A 16,038-nucleotide genomic window follows, 5' to 3' on the forward strand; every position below is an offset into this window, starting at 1 on the left:
GAGAAGCAGAGAGTAAAAGAGAAAGAGAGAGAGAGGGAAAGAGTGGGAGAGAGACAGAGAGTCTTATAGTCGGAAAAACATCAGAGTGTAAGCTGTCTGAAATGATCGGATCTGATGCGACGTTCATCAAACAGCATATAAAGCTATAAATATTGTATATAACAGTATTTCAGTATACCAGTCAACTTTATAAATTTATAAACGTGTTTATGTTATACATATCATATATTGTTATAAACTGTTATGCTGCTATATTGTTATAAACTGTTATACATATACTGTTATACTGCTATATTGTTATAAACTGTTATACATATACTGTTATACTGCTATATTGTTATAAACTGTTATACATATACTGTTATACTGCTATATTGTTATAAACTGTTATAAGTATACTGCTGCATACAGTTATATTGTTATACCACTATACTTAGACTGTTATACTGCTCTAGCGTTATACACTCAGGCTCTTACTTTTCGAACACCATTAATTTAGTGATTCCGATACTTACAGCAAAGAAAGAGAAAAAAACACTCCAATCTGGCCTCCAGCTACCCGCATTAATTTTAGAGTATTTATAGCTGGGGTCCAATCAGGGCGTCAGCGGGGGCTATTGTTCGGGCAGCGGCAGCCGGGCGATGGCAGGGGGAACGTGTATGGCGCTCTATCTTTCAATTCAGCAAAAATTAATTTATTACATCAATATTTATGTTTCACTTAAATTATAATGCGTGAATGCAGCCAGCCCCTGTTTAAACATTTTTATGCCATTCATTTTGCGGCCTCTGCCAAAGCAAACAATGCGGGCAGCGAGTGTGGGGAGGGGGTGGCGCACAGATAGCTGGGCAGGTGGGGAGCTGGAAAAGTGGAAAAGTGGGGGAGAAATGGGAAATTGTGACCGCAATCAGTCATAATAAATATTAAAAATAGCGCATAAACTCAAACATTGGCAACTAAACTGCTCTGCTCCAGAGAGCAATTCACATTCCGTTCTCTCGTTTTTCTGTTTTTATTATTTGCCCCCTCCCCATTTGCCATGCCGTTTTGGCATTTTCCATTGCATTTCCCATTTTTCAGCAAAGTTTTCTAATAAAATAGTGGGGCCCCGTGTTGTCGGGCGTCGTTTTCGGAAAAGCAATTGCAATTGCGCAACTTTTTGGCATATTCAAAAACCATTTGGCTATCAGAAAGTGTTTCAACAAATATTGACAGACTGCCAAAGGGCTATAGACGCCGCCTAGAGAGCGGAGGGAGGGAAGGAGGGAGAGTTAGCAGTAGCGTATAAGTGGGAGCAGGAGAGCGAGAACTGGGTCGGCTGGTTAGCTGCAATGGCGTTTCACGGCTTTGCTCCCATAATTAGCAGTTAATATTGCATAGCGGCAAAAGTTTTTCGCTCGGGCTCCTACTCTACGACTATATACACATATACATATAAAATGTATGTGTATGTGTGTGTGTGTGTGTGTTTGTAGCGTCAGTTTTATTTCTATTTGCGCTATTTGTCTAGAGCTGGCGAATGGAAACGGCATGGAAATTGGAATGGGAAATCTGCCGTTTAATAAGCTCACAGTTTCTGTTTGTGTTTTCCAACACTGCAAACAGTCGGCTAAAGCAGCGCCTCATATGAGCCTCGACCTCCGCGCCAACAACTTGCAAGCAAAACTCAAACACACACACACACACATTCATACACACACATACACACATATGCAACATTCCACTCGCTGACACTTGAGCTTTGCTTGGCCTTTTTTTTACCAAACACTCGACTGCCTGCTTCTAGCACCCTACCCCTAACCCTAGCACCAACCCCAACGCCACCTCCACCTTCAGCCCGTCCACTTCTCCCGCTCGCTGGGCTTTTGCTCATTTTTTGGTGTCAATGAACAGTTTTAACATATTAGCAAAGTTTCTTAAAGTACACATATAAATATGTTTGATGTGTGTTTGAGCTCAAGTTGAGCGAGCGGGAGGGGAGTGCGCCCAGGCAGGGTAGGTACTGTAAGAAGCACGCATATAGGCATGCATGTATATATTTATACATATCTACATATATATATTCTCATATTGGGCACTAGGCACTGTTCTCTGTGTATTAAGTCAACGGTAAATTATGTAAGTGGCCATAATGAAAGCCTGCAACTCTGCGCTTTACTGATGCTTTGAGGAAGACTAACAAAGCCAAATAATCAATAGACAATTTAGCCCTAATCCCCAGCACAGTGTGTATATGTATATTGTAAAGAAATTGAATAAATGAATATATTATTATTAAAGAAAGTTTTCTTATATATATACATAATTTAAAAAAATTATATGCAAAATTTTGATGAGCTGTTAATTAATTGATAAACCCAATAATAGAATATCAAATCAATTTTTGCTTACAGCTGATGCTGGAGCAGAATAAAACCCAAGCTAAACAGTTATTTCCGTTTAAAATGAAAAAAGAAAAGAACGCATAAAAAATAGTTAATTCATAAATCAAGCAGAATGAGAGAGATCTGAGAAGTTAAATAGATTCTAAATCCCTGCTTCCGGCTATTCAGCTTGAACTAACCATAGGCACACAGAGTATATGCACACACAACTGTTTACATATACACCTTCACACACACACACACCACACATACTATAGCTACAGCTCCTTTCGATCTTTGTAATCAACTCAATAAAAACAATTTTCGATATTAAATTATCATTTTGCCTCAACGCTTGCTGCAACAATCAAAGGGGGGCAAAGGGGACTAAACACACACACACACACACACACACTTGAGCCCAACTACAATTGTGAACTGTTGTACAAGAAAAGCTTGTCGTGTCGTGCCGTCGCTTAATCATGTCAATGATTTATAACGCTTTCAAGGAGCGCGCCAAACTCGAAGTTGTCGACGGCAAAGTCGCAACGAGGTGAGGCATCTTTATGGTGGAATATGCCTCTGATGACTTGCCAGACAAAGCGAAGCCACTAGCCTAGTGGTGATGGTGGTGGTGGTGGTGGTGATGATGGTGGTGCTGCTGCTGGTGGTTGGTAGCAAACATAAGTTTTGCAGCTACTTATATGGCAGCGAGTCGGAAATTTATCTCACGAAAAATGATTTGGCTCATTATCAACAGCAGCCAAAGTGCAGCAAATGGCAAGACAGAGAGAGAGAGAGACCACACAGACAGAGCAAGAGAGAGAGAGAAAGAGAGAGCAATGGTCTGGGAGATAAAGATGGGCAAAAGTAGCAAACACATCGAACAAACGCATAAATCAACAACAAAAACAGAAAAATGATTTATTTTTACACAGCGAGAGAGACAGACGCCGAATAAGCGAGTGTGAGAGAGATGGAGATGGAGCAAGTCGAGTAATGAGGGTTTAGCGCCGGCTCGTATATGATTGCCTCTAATAAGAAAAGTGGCAAAAGTGTATAACACGGGCATAATGCCGAGCTCCACAATCATTCTGAGTGCCACACAGACGCTGGCCAAGGAGCAAGGGGCTAGGGGCAAGGGGCAAGTAACAAGGAGCAAGGTGAGCCCGGATGGCGGCCGGATGCCTGCTACCAATAATAAAGTAATCAAAGCGATATGGTGTTGATGCTGAGGCAGCTGCTCGTGTTTGTGTCCATTGTTGTTGCCATGCCACATATGGCCAATTGTTGTGTGCGTGTGTGTGCGCGTGTGTATCTGTGTTGTATCTTGGTGTTCTGTGATTATGCTATTAAGCAGCGACACCGCCCCTCATCCCATGTCTGCTCTCAATAAAGCAATCGAATTAAGGACTCAAAACGGACCGGCTTGGTTGCCAATGGAACAGCTTATTGTATGTATATGTAAGAGTGTGTGTGGGTGTGTGTGTGTTAGACAGAGTAAAACACTTATTAAAGACTGATAAATAAGTAATCCTTGAACAATATGTCATCAACATATATATATACATACATATCTATATACAAAATAATAGCATTTATTACGAATGTCATATACTGAACAATCAGATGGAGTCGAGCCCTCATCAAAGTTTCTGCTTCAAAATTCATAATCATTATATTATATTCATATAAAATAAAAGAGAAATAACTAATATTTCCTATATTTAAATAAAATTATTTAAGTAAATATAAATGCATAAATATATTTGTAAGGAAATAACATAAAAATAAAAATAGTAATAGTAATAATAAATTAAAAAAAAAAAAAAAAAAAAAAAACATAAATACATGGAAAAAAATTCATCCAAATAAAAAATATTTATATAGTAAAGGAAAAAATATAAAACCTATAATAAATAGGTATATTTATAATCTAAAAATCTAATCTAAGATATGTTGTATATTAATCAATAACAATTTTTTTTAGTATAATATACAAAATATTTATTATTTAAAAATATATATAATTTATACACCAATATAAATAAACAAAAAATCTGCAAAAATAATCATATTTAAATAAATATAAAACTGTCCAAATATAGATATCAAATTCAAATCATATATTTATATTTTACTGTATCACCTAGAAACTTATGGCTCAGGCCAAGCCAAAGTATTTTTAAGCCAAATATTATTATATGAATCCTAAAAGTGTGTATATAAATCTATGCAATGGTTTCAATTTATAATCCAAAACTAAACACAAACAACACCTCACTTAACTAGAACTAAGGTAGCCTAAGCCCTGGCAATATTTACGTCCTTCATTTAATCGAAAAGTTTGGGGAAACATGTGTTTTTCTTTTGTCTGGTTGGCTGCAACGACTGTGCCCTGCCCATAAATAGTTGCTTAATTACCTACCCCAGTGCCAACTGCACTCATGTTATGCCCCCTCCTCCCTGCCGCCCCACTCCCCCAGCTGTCCCACGAACAAAACAAAAGAAAGAGCCAAGCAAAAGCTAAGAACACAGACATGCATTTATTGCCGTGTGGCGGAGGGTGGAGGGGGGGGGGGGGGGGCGAGGAGAGGCACTGAGAACATATGCCAAAACACCAATTGCAATTAATCTTGTGCATGTTGAGCGCCCCTGTGCCCTGGCTCCAGTTCGTGTCACAGAGTCCCACCGTGCCCCCCTCTGCGGCCCCATCAGATTCTCGCTAGCTGCTTCATTGCAGGTGGCAGCTTCTGTTTATTGGTAAACAACAAAACTTTGCGCCGCACTTTTTTTTTCGGATAAAACAACAAATGAGAGAGAGAGAGAAAGAGAGACAGCAATAGTGAGATAGACTAACGCTGAGAGCTTACCTTGTGTGTGGGCGCTGATCTATTGTCTCGCCTGTTGGCAGCAGCCGCAAACTTTGGCTGCATACTTCAAGGCGCAGCCTCTCTATGTGCCTCTATGTGTGTGTGTGTGCTATAGACATTTGTGAGGTATCCCTTAAATACCAATTTATGGCACAGGCAGATAAAGTCCCAAATCTGCACTTAATCTTTTGCATTGTTTAATTTCGACTCATTGAGTTAGCGACGCCAAAAATGCCACACACACATAGCCTATGTGTGTGTGTGTGTGGGCGTGGCAGCCCGTAGTGGGACAGCATTTTGGGCGCACTTAAGTTGCTTGGAAAATAAATCGTTGTCGACATTTACAATGTGTTTGTGTGTGTGTGTGTTATAGAATAAGTTTGTGTGTGTGTGTGTGTGTGTGTGTGTGTATGTGTGTGCTCCTGCCTTGGCTATGTGCAATATTCGATGCTTCATTTGAAAGGCAGCAAAAACAACAGCAACAGTTCGTTCAACAGGCGCCACAGTCGGTCCACCTTCGCCGCTCCCCGCCAGCTCCACCAGCCCCGCTGCCGCAATGTTCCGTAGCCTCGACAAAAGTTGTTTGCTGCTAGTTAAAACTTATAGCTTGCGCGTTATTTCCTGCACACACACACATGCACACACCTTTACATACGATAAGCTGAGTGTGCACCCCCTTTAGAATATGCACCCCTCCAACCTATCGGCGCCCAAGCCATGCCAGCTCGCCCTCTATCTCTCTCTCTGTTTCTCACTCTCTGTCTCCCTCTCTCTAACCGCAATGCCCTGCGTACTTAAGGTGTAAACGCAAAAGCTTGACTCATAAAATATTGAAAAAGCCGCAAAAACTTTGCACCAAAAAACGTGGCAGCAAATAGAACGGAACGTTAGGGAAAGAAACACAACACACACACATAGAGCGAGTGTGTGAGAGAGGGGGGTGATGGGGAGGGAGGCCAAGAAAACTGACTAAGATAGCAGCTCGAAAGGTCGGAACCCCAAATTGAACGGTTAAGTGGCAACCGGTAAAAGTTTTTCACCTGCCTTTGACTTCCATTTGAGCGTTCTCCTACCCCAACCCTCCTACCCCTCCCGCCCTCCATTCATTACCAATTCCCGAAACGAGCAGCATGCAATGGGATATGTTGCTGCTCAAGGCTTTGGCCTAAATGGATTTATTGACTTATTAGCGCTATTTGCTACGCTTTTGTTCAGCAATAAGAGTGTTAGCCAAGTTAATGGATAGTCAACAGACTAAAGAGCTGAGCTGAAAAGTGAATCAGACTTCAGGGAATAGCATATAGTTACACTGGATATGCGATATGTGATTAGTATGTAATTTCTATGCATGGTAAGCGAAGCATACGTATAAATTTGCGGACTGACCTGCTAACTGACTATCTATCTATCTATCTATCTATCTATCTATCTATCTATCTAGCTGTCTATCTCTATCTATCTATCTATCTATCTATCTATCTATCTATTTATCTATCTCTTTGAATATATATCTATCTATCCATCTGCCTATCTATCTCCCCATTAATTTACCTGTCTGTAACTAAATTATATATGACATCCATTTCCATAATTATTTACTCAAAGATGCACTCTCGGGAGCGACTCTAAAAATTGAATCAACCCAAGTCATATAATACCTATATTTCCACATAGACCGATTCACGTATGTATATACCTATATAAAAGCATATTTTGATAAGACAATGAACAAGTATTCTTATGTGGCCAAGCATGATTGCCCAACTCTACATTCTACATTCCAGTATCAAAGTATTCATATTAATATACAAAAACAAGTAAGAACGTTGCAGTCGGGCGTTACCGACTGCGGAATACTCATTCACATCCCATCAACAATTTAGTAGTTAAGTTTCGTTCTAATACTGTAGAATATACAGGTTTTTCCGATTTGCCACGCCCCAACTGGGTGTAGACACCTCATTTTTGGTCAGTTTTTAGAAAGAGATAACGTTACCCTAACTGCAAAGTTTGAATGCTTACCCTAAAAAAATGTGAAAATTACAGGGTATTTTTCGATATGCCACGCCCCTAAAGAGGCGTAAAAATTATTTTTGGGGAATCGATAGAGGAGGCTACCAGTAACTCAACTATCCAAATTTGAAGCTTCTAGCTATTATACTTTAGGAGATATAAACTTTTGCGGTTTGCCACGCCCCCTGTGGGCGGACATATATCCGACAAAACTTTTTGGTCTTGGGTGATCAGTCCGAGTATATATACAAAATTTGAGGTCTCTGCCATCAATAGTGTCCAAAATATAGGAGAATTTAAAAAATCACTATATCTTCAGGTCCGATTTGCCACGCCCCCAACGGGCGTAGACTTATAATTTATCTTCAGACTTTATAGAATCATACCATTAGCTGACGTGCAAAATTTCAGCATTCTAGGTTAACAACTTTAGGAGATACAGTTTTATCCGATTTGCCACGCCCCCAATGGGCGTAGATATATCCGCCATAGCTCGTGATCTTGGGTGGTCAACGCGGACCTACATACCAAGTTTCAGCTTTCTAGCTCTTCAACAAACATGATTTCTGGTATATCGGAAAATGCATTTTCCGATTTGCCACGCCCCTAGTGGGCGGATCGGGAAAATTTTAACACTTTATAAATCGGAGATATACACGAGTATGTGTTCCAAATTTCAAGTCTCTAGCTTCAATAGCGCCGAAATAGATTGCGTTCATACGGACAGACGGACAGACGGACGGACGGACAGACGGATAGACGGACAGACGGACAGACGGACGGACAGCAAGACGGACATTGCACAAAACCAATATACTGATTCACTTTCGTGAATGAGTATAAATATTTATTAACTCTATGCAATAATAGAAATATGAATGATGCGGATGCTGATGCGGATACGGATGCGGATGCGGATGCGGATGCGGATGCGGATGCGGATATGGATATGGATGCGGATGCGGATGCGGATGCGGATGCGGATGCGGATGCGGAACGGATACGGATGCGGATGCGGATGCGGATGCGGATGCGGATACGGATGCGGATGCGGATGCGGATGCGGATGCGGATGCGGATGCGGATACGGATACCTGGCGGATGTGGTTGCCACTGATATTGAATTGGCTTCAGCCTGGCCTGGCCTAGACTTTGGCATTTTACGCGCTATTACCACCTTTTCGACGCAATAAAATATAATTTGAATAAAATTATATACGGCTGATACACTTCAATGCCGTCTCTCTCTCTCTTCTCGCTCACACTGCCTGTGCATCGCTGTAGTCTTGCACAGTGGGTGCTGTAAATCAACGTCTCGATGACATTAAAATAAAATTTTAATGCCATGCAAAAGCAAAAGCAACGGTAAAGGCAAAGGCAAAGGCGAAAGCCGCCGCGTCTCCATTTAGGCCAGACTCTTAGCCAGAACCAGAACCAAAGCCATTTTCCATTTTACATTTTCCATGCAATTTTCTGTCGCTTTTTGATCGAAAACTTTTGCCGCGGCTGCTGCTGCTGCTTAGGGCGTGGCTGGCGAGGGGGTGGAGTTAGGCGGGCGCTATCATTTTCACCTTGGTTACACTGCACAATTTATTTGAATTTATCAGCATGCACACGCCCAATGGCCCAGCGGCCCCGCCCGCCGCCCACCGCTCGTCTGGCCGAATGGCTCATTTTCATGGCTCATGGCAAATAATTGTAAATATTTGATACACAATAAGGCAATAAAAATAAAATTGAAATTTTCGCTTTGTGCACGGGCGGCTGAGACGGGCCTTGTTGTTGTTGCTGTTGTTGTTGTTGTTGCCTTTTATTATTATCATCGTTGTCGTTTTCGTCCTGCGGAGTCGTCGTAAAGGAAATTGATACATAAGTCATTTTTATTGGCATATTCTTTTGTGTAATTACGGCACAGGTAATTTAAATTTCCTGCCCTTTTCCTTTTCCTTTTTTTTACCTTTCCTCTGCACATATTCAATTTATGAGTGTTTGTAATTTCTGAAAAATATCGCTTAATGTTCGCCAGCTTGTTACATACACAATTTATATACATACATGCATACATATGTATTTATGTGTTAAATTTCAAATAATTATTGCAAGGTTGAAAGGTTGACATAATGATAATACAGTTTTAATGTGTTTAATGTCAATATTTGTATGGAGATGTTCTTGAATAGCCTTCTATGCGCTTCTCATAGAAATATTTGTTTATCATCTTCTCTTGCAATATTCGCTGTGATTATCGTAGACAAACTGTTTAGATAGATAGGTCTTTCCCAATCTCACTTTTATTATCTCTTACTCTTATTATTTTTCTCATTGTCTTCTTTATGCTTTTTCGCTCTCTCTCATTATATATTTTCCCTTCTGTTAATCTCTGATAAGTTTTCTATGTATCCCTCTAAGTCTTTCTATCACGTCCCTTTCTCTATCTCTTCTCGTCGTCCAGTTTTAACAATCTCTCTCTCTCCCTCTCTTTCTCTGCCCTATTTTCTCCTTCCACATCTCTCCCGCTCTCCCACACTCCCCACTCTTTGATTCTTTCTTTATTCCACTCTAGCAGTTGTAGTCTTATAATCGCCTTTCTATGCAATTCACAAAGTTGCAATAGAATTACATTTTCATTCATCACGCTCTACTTGAAGAGCAATAGCAATCCCGTACTCTAGGTGGGCAGCTCCATCAATTGGCAACACATTTAGACACTTTCAATTTGGCATCTGTCCGTCTGTCTGTCTGTTAGCTGCTTATTGTTATTACGTCTGCTGTCAGACCAAAGTGAAAGTGGCGAGAGCGAAAGCCACAGTAAAATTAAATTAACAACTGTAAAAGTAAATATTCGAGAGTAAAGGATGCATTACGAATGGTCCAAATGGTTCTGTAGCTGCACTAAAAATAGAAATGCGATTTCTGCGCAATGAAATCGAAAAGTTCATAAAATTTAATGAAATGAAACCTTAACAACTAGACTAGAGAGCCAGAAGGAGAGACAAAGAGTGTGAGAGAGTGAAAGAGAGAGAGAGAAACAGATGGCAGTATAGCTAATGGCAGACGTGCTTCTTGGAGTAAATAAAAATGAATATAAAGAAGTATTTAGCTTTTGAATATAATTTTATTGAAAGTCTAAGAGAGATAGATAGAGAGAGAGAGAGATAGACATAGATAAGTATAGATTAGCTTTTCTAAACTGAGAGTTAAAAAAATAATTTCTATGGAGATTATTCCATTTGCCTTCCACTCTTCAAATATATTTTAAGTAATATTTATGTGCCTTAGTTTTTTTTTTTTTTACTTGGTTGGTTTTTCCTTTGGTCACCAATTAATTTATATTTATGTGCTTTGCGTTTGTTAGCTGTGTATTTTCTTCTTCTTCTTTTTTTTTTTTTTTTGTATTTTTAATTTTGTGTGTCCCCTTATCAAACAAACAGTTGGCAAAATGATAAATGCCGTTGCTTTTGTATACGTCCAGGAAACACCCCTTGCCCCAACGACTCCCGAACCCCACCACCCTACGACACCCTCTGGCCAAAGCACACCCATTTGGTAATTTAATATTTTTTGCAACCAAAAATAAAAAAAAAGAGAGAAAAAAGGAATGTAACAGAAAAAAAAAGTATATGAGAAAAATGATATTTCAGAGAAGCGAGCGCTGCTAAAAAATGACAATTTTTAATTATCAAATGCGTTTAATGATAAAAATTGTTTATTATGGGCTAAGGGGGTTGGGCCAGCGCTCAGGGTTTGGGACTGGCTCCCAGCTTTCTGCTTGGCCGGCACTGCGTCTTGGCTTTTAATTTATGATTTATTTGTGTGGGTGGCTCGCCTATAATAATTAATATTGCACACAAGCAAAGGACACCTACAGCCAGCACACACAATCCCCAAGGAAGCCAACAGCTAGAGAGGGGTTTTTTCTGTGGGCTGCTCTTGAAAAGGCGAGGGAGGGGAGGGCAGGGCGTACAAACGCAATATTTTCATAAATCTTTTCGCCGCGACGTCGGAGCAGTAAGTGCAATGTCATTGAGGCAGAAGTGGCAGCAAGTAGCGCGGGGAATAAGCATAAGACAGCCCCACACACACACACACACACATACACACATACATACACTAGTATACACACATATGCTGTTATCCCTGCCATAAGACAAAGCCCAAGTGCACCCAGGCCAACATCTTTTACGTCTTTGGCGTCGTCTTGCGCCTGACGCAAACGGAAAAAAATTAAAAGTATTTCTCGAATTATTGTTAATGATGATTAAAAATATGTGTACCTACATAATACACAGCACACCTCAGCACACACACACACACACAGACGACTGCCACTGCGGCTGGGCGTAATCACAAACAAATTTCTGTGGCCTGGCAACGTTTCCCCAAACGTTCTTCTACTTCAGCTGCGACTCAAACCGAGTGTTAACCAGGCCTCTGTGAGATGACTTAATAAAAAGAAATATATGTACATACACATATATGTGCATATAAGTAAATGAAATCCAGAGCATATCTCAATGTTGTATACCCTGAAAATATGTATACATATATTAGAGGTAAGTAAGTATATCATATATACGAGGCTGTCCATATATAACGAACCCAATATATTTTGGCAGAGGTATCGTACAGGCCATCATAGAGAGATAGATCATTCAATAAACAATGTCAACAGATCTACTTGAACCAAATCAAATGATTATTATCGCCTTTGATTTAGAAAGAAAAGTTATGAGACCGAATATGGGCAACGTTGTAGGGCTGCCAGATGGGTCCGTCAAATATGGACAACAACAAATATCACTCAATAAAGTTAAAAAAAAAAAATAAAAAATATATATATCGCACATATATGATTTTTAAGGAATTTTACTCATAAATATTTTGGTAATTGCTACGATGCTCAGGTAAATTGAGCAGTCTTGGGTCGCAGCATCATTTGTACTTTCTTGAAGGATGTGCTCTGTGCGCCAAGCCAAAAAATACTGCGAGCATCTTTGGAGCTGTGATTGAAGTATTGACCATTGAGATTACTGAAAGAGATACGAAATATATATATATATATATATGTATGTATGTACATAGATATCTGTGTCATTGTATAGAAAGGGTCTAGCACTAACCTGAGACCGCATCGGTCGTACCACCAGGCGCCGTGCCTCAGTATGCCGCAGTTATCGTCAGATCTGTCATTATCCACATCGAAGGTGGAGAACTTCCGATATTTGGCATAGTACAGACCGTCGCCAGCGTTGCCTGAGTAGGTGCCCAGCAGTTTCAGGTTATAGGACTCGCTCTCGCTGCCGATGCTGAAGTCGGAATATCTAGCATAGTAGACGCTTCCGTCGAAGCTCTCCAAATGGACATAGAGTTCGCTGGACTGGGCCAGCGTGAGTCGGTAGAGCTTCTCCATGCCGATAAAGAACTCGCCGTGCAGATCGCCAAAGCCGTTGCGATATTCAGTCCAGTTTCGATAGAAATTCTCACTGCCATCGAAGCGACGCTGTATCACGGTCCAGCCGGGCCCGGCCAGCTCCGAGTCGCAGAGCACATCGAATGGCTTGATGCCAGGCGCACGTATCTGGTGTACTGCAGACGAGTTGCCAAACCAATAACAATTTGTCGATTGCAACCTATCGATTTGGATCTTATACTCCGATAGCTGCAGCTGCATTTGATTCAATTCCGACCTCAAGCTATTCGCTTCCGCCATCTTTTGCTCGTTCAGCAGCTCGCTCGCATTCAACTGCAGACTGAAGGCGTCTCGTTGCTCCAGTTTCTTTGCCAATTCCACTTCAAGCTTCTCGATTTGCTCCTCTCGATTCTTCAGTTTATCTTGCAGCTCCTTGGTCCACCCAATTTCCGACTGCAGCTTCTCGAGGTGCTCCTCTTTGTTTCGCAGCTGCGCCTTCAGGCTGTCGAGCTGATCCTTGTGCTGCCTTGCCTCGGACAGCAGCTGCTGAATTTGTTCCGCGCTTTGAGTCATGTTTCGAGCGGCTTCCTCGCGTGTTAACTGACTCGTTTCAGCCAATCCCTGTTCTAGCTGCTCTATGCGAGCATCCTTTTGCTTAGACTCAGCGCTGCAGTTGCTGAGGAGCTTCGCTTGCGCCTTGAGTTCCCGCTGCAGCTGATCGATCTCCGAGGCTTTGTCCTTGACGTGCAGCCTGTAGGCCGCAATGAGTTCATCCTTGACATTGCTGTTATTTTTGTGGGAGTTGCACAGATCCTGCTGCTGCACTATCTGACGCTCCTTCTCTCTCACCGCGGTCTCGGCCACAGCCAGCTGCGTTTGCACTTGATCGTATTTGCCCTGCAGCTCTGCCAATTTGTCGTCTCTGCCTTGAACAACCGCATCACATCGATCAATTTTCTCCTTTTTTATAGCTATATCCTGCAGCAGCGGCTGCATTATTCCGAAACATTTCACACTGAACTCCGTCTTCAGACTGCCCGATTGCAGCTCCTTAAAAGAGAAACACTTGATATTACTAAGCACATTGAACTATTTATGGACAGCGTACCACACCGAAGCCTGGATCTATCGCCAGCATTAAGAAAGACCATAAAATAAATTGCTTAGAAACCATTTTGTATTTAAAATTCGACCGACGCGCATATCAATTGAAATTCAACTAAATTTCGCATTCAGCTTCGGTGGCTCGCGTAGGTCCCGCAGTTGCTTTCATAAATATACCCTGGAATAGGCGCAAGTGTGTGTGTGTGATGGACCAGAGAGACAAGCACATGAATATTATACAAGTATCGAAGGCTTGAGTACATGAAAATACTTAAATACCAAATACTTTTTAGACTAAGCATTTCTCATTGTATAGTCATAATAGATACAGGGTATCTGCCTGTCGGGTTCTACAGAATGTTTAGTCACATGTGTATGTTATTTTTGAGAGCTTACTCATTTGAAGAATATATACTACATTTAAATATTCGCATACAAATACAAATATGAGCAGAAGCTGATAAGAGAGTGTGTTAGAGCGAAAGAGAGAGGGCGAAAGAGTTTCTGGGCATTTCTATGATTGTATATGTAATATAAATGTGTTTGTATATTAAAATTTATTGCTGTAAATACATACATTTGATTGTGATTATTTGATATTTGAGAAAATGAGGTCTATGAGTTAGCTTTTTTTATTTTTTTTTATTAAAAATCAAATAATTCCATATGTGAGCTTTATTTCACTGATGGAATATATTAGTGTAAATTACAATATACATAAAGATTTTTGCATTGAAAATGAAATGTTGCTCTTATCATTTAAGCTGTAGCTGTAGCCCTACCAAGGCACTGACTTCAAGTTCAAGTTGATAGATTAATAACATTCAGCTCAATGCCAAAGCTCATGAAAATTAAGCAGTAAATAGAAATGGAATATACATAGATGAAAGCTAATATAAAATAAACAATAAGTATATATATATAATAATAATAATCATAGCAATAATAATATTAGTATATATCATATACAATAGAGCATATATTTTCATATATACAGACATGTATAGCCCAGTCTGCCTAAGCTCAAATGTACATTGCAGATGCCCCCCAATCCACCTGCTGGCTGGCTGGCAGTAGCAGGAGACTGTGGATGCGTCGCATTGCTGCTGCATAAAGGGGCAACGCTTGCGTGCGGCAACACTCGATAACATAATTATCTGTCATAATCAGTAGGCGTTGAAATGTGCAATTTCAAGTGCAATTTAATGTGCACCAACAGCGAGCAACAACAACAACAACAACAAGAACAACAACAGCAATAGCAGATAACACAAAAGTGCGTGGTGGTGGTGGCTGAGGGCGTGGCAGGTGTTGGCAGGGCTTGGCAGGGCTTGGCAGGTTGCCTGCTTGGGGCACTGTCGTCTAAAGCATTCAGTTTGAGTTTTGAAAATTTGCATCAGATTATTGCAATAAACATAATTATGCGAGCTGCATATGATTTTTCAATTAAACACATGCAACACAACTCCCCAATTGCTGGCGACGCCGGCAACGGTTGCTGGTGCCACGGCAGCAGCTGCTGCTGCTGTTGCTGCCATGCGGGTGGTTGACGCTGACGAGCCAAATAAAAAGCCATCCACATGCATAGGCAATGCAAATGTGCAATAATCAGTGTGTGTGTGTGTGTGTGTGTGTGTGATATGATTGTGGGTAAGAGGAAGCCAGCTGATGACATGACCAACCAATTGCTGCTCGTTGCGGGTGTTTGTAATGCATATTTGTTAATTAAGTGTCGCATGTGGCTGTCGCTTTGTCTATGTGTGTGTGTGTGCCTCTCACTCACTGTGTGCAATTGTAACGGTGCTTAAGTGGAATCAATGGATTTTAATGCACAGATAATCATTTTTAGCAAAAGCACAGCCCTAGTCCCGTTCTATACATGCAGCCCTTTTTTCCATGTGACTATGTGTGATGCTTGGGGAGGGGGGATGGGGGGCGGAGTCTGTCATTATGCGCGCATTTTGGAGAGCCTTGGCATATGCTGGGCGCCGCTGTTGTTTCTGCTGCTACTCCTGCTCCTGCTCCTGCTCCTGCTCCTCCTGCTCCTGCTGCTGCTTGTCAATGACAAATGGCACAGCGTGAAATAACAGGCCAACAGGACAGCGGCAGCAATAGCAATTGCAAATTTCAATTAGACGAGGTGTTGATGCAGAAACTGAATATTCTACTGTATTTGCAAATTCAAGCATATGTGTGTACTTGACTGAGCTGTTACCAGAGATCCTTTGGCCAACCCCTTCCCCTCCCGGCCCATCCACAGCTCTCTGCAATGCA

The 16,038-nt window shown here is 41.0% G+C and overlaps 1 protein-coding gene across 1 annotated transcript; it reads right to left on the minus strand.

The window, feature by feature from the left end:
• Positions 1-12,098: 12,098 nt before the first annotated feature.
• Positions 12,099-13,911, minus strand: LOC108618171 (angiopoietin-related protein 7-like). The gene is made up of 3 exons (XM_089474203.1): positions 13,769-13,911; positions 12,371-13,710; positions 12,099-12,280 (listed from the first exon to the last, which is right to left on the minus strand). Exons 1-3 carry the CDS (start codon positions 13,832-13,834, stop codon positions 12,151-12,153), a joined length of 1,536 nt encoding a protein of 511 aa, XP_089330329.1. The 5' UTR covers positions 13,835-13,911; the 3' UTR covers positions 12,099-12,150.
• Between the last annotated feature and the right edge of the window lie 2,127 nt (positions 13,912-16,038).

This window comes from Drosophila arizonae, chromosome X (assembly GCF_054131065.1).
Source record: "Drosophila arizonae isolate 15081-1271.41 chromosome X, UAZ_ARI_1.0, whole genome shotgun sequence".
Lineage (NCBI taxonomy): Eukaryota > Metazoa > Arthropoda > Insecta > Diptera > Drosophilidae > Drosophila > Drosophila arizonae.